Below are 2,265 nucleotides of genomic sequence, written 5' to 3'. Positions count from 1 at the left end.
TCCCTCCATCCATCCATCTATCCCTCCATCCATCCATCCATCCCTTCATCCTTTTATCCATCCATCCATCAACCATCCCTCCTTCCCACCCTCCCTCATCCATCCACCATCCATCTATCCCTCCATCCATCCCTCCATCCATCCCTCCCTCCATCCATCCATCCCTCCATCCCTCCATCCATCCCTCCATCCATCCATCCCTTCATCCTTTTATCCCTCCCTCCCTCCCTCCCTCATCCCTCCTTGTGTTCACCGTTGGCTCCCTTGTCGAAGATGAGTTTGTCGTTACACTCTTGCTCTCCGTCACATCCACAGACCATCATGTCTCCGTCGTCCGCCGGCTGTGGGACCATGTGACACTGTGTGGAGGTGAAGTTCAGCAGCAGGCCGGGGTCCACGCCCTCTAGAGGCAGGGTGGGGTTATGACACATGGTGTGCACCGTCATGCTGTCGTTGTTCTTCCTCCTGAGGGAGACCAGGAACATGCATCAGTGTGTTTCCTCAAAACCTAGCTGTGTCTAATATGCATTGATGTAAATAATTGTTTTGGGTTGAGAGCAGTGCAGCGGAAAGAAGAACTGATGTGTAAGCAGAATGAGTGAACTGTGTGTATTCTCTCTTCTCAAAGACAAGAAGAAGTCAAATACAGAGGAGCACCACAAAACACATCATATTTAGACAGACTTTAGATCGAAATAATACAAAATGTTGCACAGATTCCATACATAGTTATATTAACACCATCTGTGTTTTTCAAGTGACTAAATCAATCTTCATCGTTTGATGAAGTAATTCTACATCTAACCAGCAACGACCACGACATCCGCTTCATCCACCTATTTGTTGTGTTCATGTGCACTTTATGAACACGCTGACGTCTTGTTCCGTCAGGTCTGAGTCCTGATCGATGACTATATGTGAGGAGCTCTTTGACCTGAATACAGCAGCGTTCTCTTCTTCTCTTATCTCTCTTTTCCTGCAGCTATATCTGGGAGGAACAGGAAATGAGAGGGGTGCAGCGAGCGGGATCCCGGCCAAGTTATCCAAACAAAAGCACGAATCAGCAGAAACTCTTTCCAGCGTGTTAGAGTGAAGGCGGAGTGTGAACGGGCCGACATGCTCGCTCTCACACACACAACTTCACAAATCACATTTAAAGAGACGTCCTGCATGTTGTGCGTGTTTGTGTTTCTCAGGGAGTAGAGAGAAACCACTTCAGCATGTTTCATAATGCTGATCAGCAACATGTTGAAGCAGCTCTGCTGGACTCTGCTGGACTCTGCTGGACTCTGCTGGCTCATTGATATTCCAGCATATTTATGGCACACTAAAGGCTTCCGGACATTTAGTTTTTCACTCTTTATTAAACAGAACAGATTGAAACACTCAATCATCAGCTGATGATGAACTCATGAACAGTAAAGGAGAGCGTGCTGCACATTGTGCTCAGCTGATCTCTTTTTTTGTTCACAGTATCATTAAAGGAACACTCTGATATTCTAGGAAATACACTCATTGCTGTAGTCAGGTGATACTCATAGAGATATGAAGCACCCAGCAGCTGGTTAGCTTAGCTTAGCATAAAGGCTGGAAACAGAGGGAAATAGCTAGCTTGATAAAATCCACCTACCAGCAAACAAAGCAGTTTTGTAGCGTTTTGGTTAAACTTACAATGTGTTTCTAACTATTGTTCTACCTTTTTATTGATGAGCTTATTTTAGTCTAAAGACTATAAAATACATAACAATCAATACTTATCCTAGTGTAGTGTATACTTACTACCGAGTGAGGTGAAGTAGTGGAAGATTAAATGCAGCTAAACTGTGAAGTTGTAAAAATGAAACTAAAAAGTTTGAATCAGCATTAAACACAACGAAACAAAAGAGTTCATGAACGCCAGAAGTACGTCTGAACACTGGCTCTGTGATTGGTGCACAGCAGTAAACAGCAGTAAACAACAGTAAACAGCAGTAAACAGCAGTAAACAACAGTAAACAGCAGTAAACAACAGTATATCTTAGAATGAGATATAATAACGTGACGAGTCACTCACCAGACGGCGATGCAGATCTCCTCGGTGACGGTGCAGAAGGACGACAGGCTGCAGTTACTGAAGCACACGTTGTCTCTGCACACCGGACCGGTTGCCTCGCACCACTTACACAGGTTGTACCTCAGGTGGCTGAAACCCTGAAAACCTGGAGGACCTGCAGGCCAGAGAGAGACCAGAACCATGAGACCCTGAACACCTGGAGGACCTGCAGG

General features: G+C 45.3%; 1 protein-coding gene across 2 annotated transcripts in view; it reads right to left on the bottom strand.

Annotated features, from left to right (window-relative positions):
- Positions 1-2,252, bottom strand: part of tgfbr2l (transforming growth factor beta receptor-like) — a 6,382-nt gene extending 4,130 nt beyond the window's left edge. For both annotated transcript variants that reach the window (XR_004213862.1, XM_031877243.1), the window contains exons 1-2: positions 2,054-2,252; positions 254-465 (exon numbers count right to left, since the gene is read on the bottom strand). Coding sequence is in view for 1 of the 2 variants with exons in the window: in XM_031877243.1 (XP_031733103.1) it covers positions 254-465; positions 2,054-2,235 (394 nt within the window). In the remaining variant the exon portion in view is untranslated. The remainder of the gene's footprint in view (positions 1-253; positions 466-2,053) is intronic.
- Between the last annotated feature and the right edge of the window lie 13 nt (positions 2,253-2,265).

The sequence above is a fragment of the Anarrhichthys ocellatus genome, unplaced genomic scaffold (assembly GCF_004355925.1).
Source record: "Anarrhichthys ocellatus isolate YVR2014 unplaced genomic scaffold, GSC_Weel_1.0 scaffold130, whole genome shotgun sequence".
NCBI classification, from domain to species: Eukaryota; Metazoa; Chordata; class Actinopteri; order Perciformes; family Anarhichadidae; genus Anarrhichthys; species Anarrhichthys ocellatus.
Note: the sequence above shows the minus strand (reverse complement) of the source record. Positions and strands in the feature narration are given on the sequence as shown.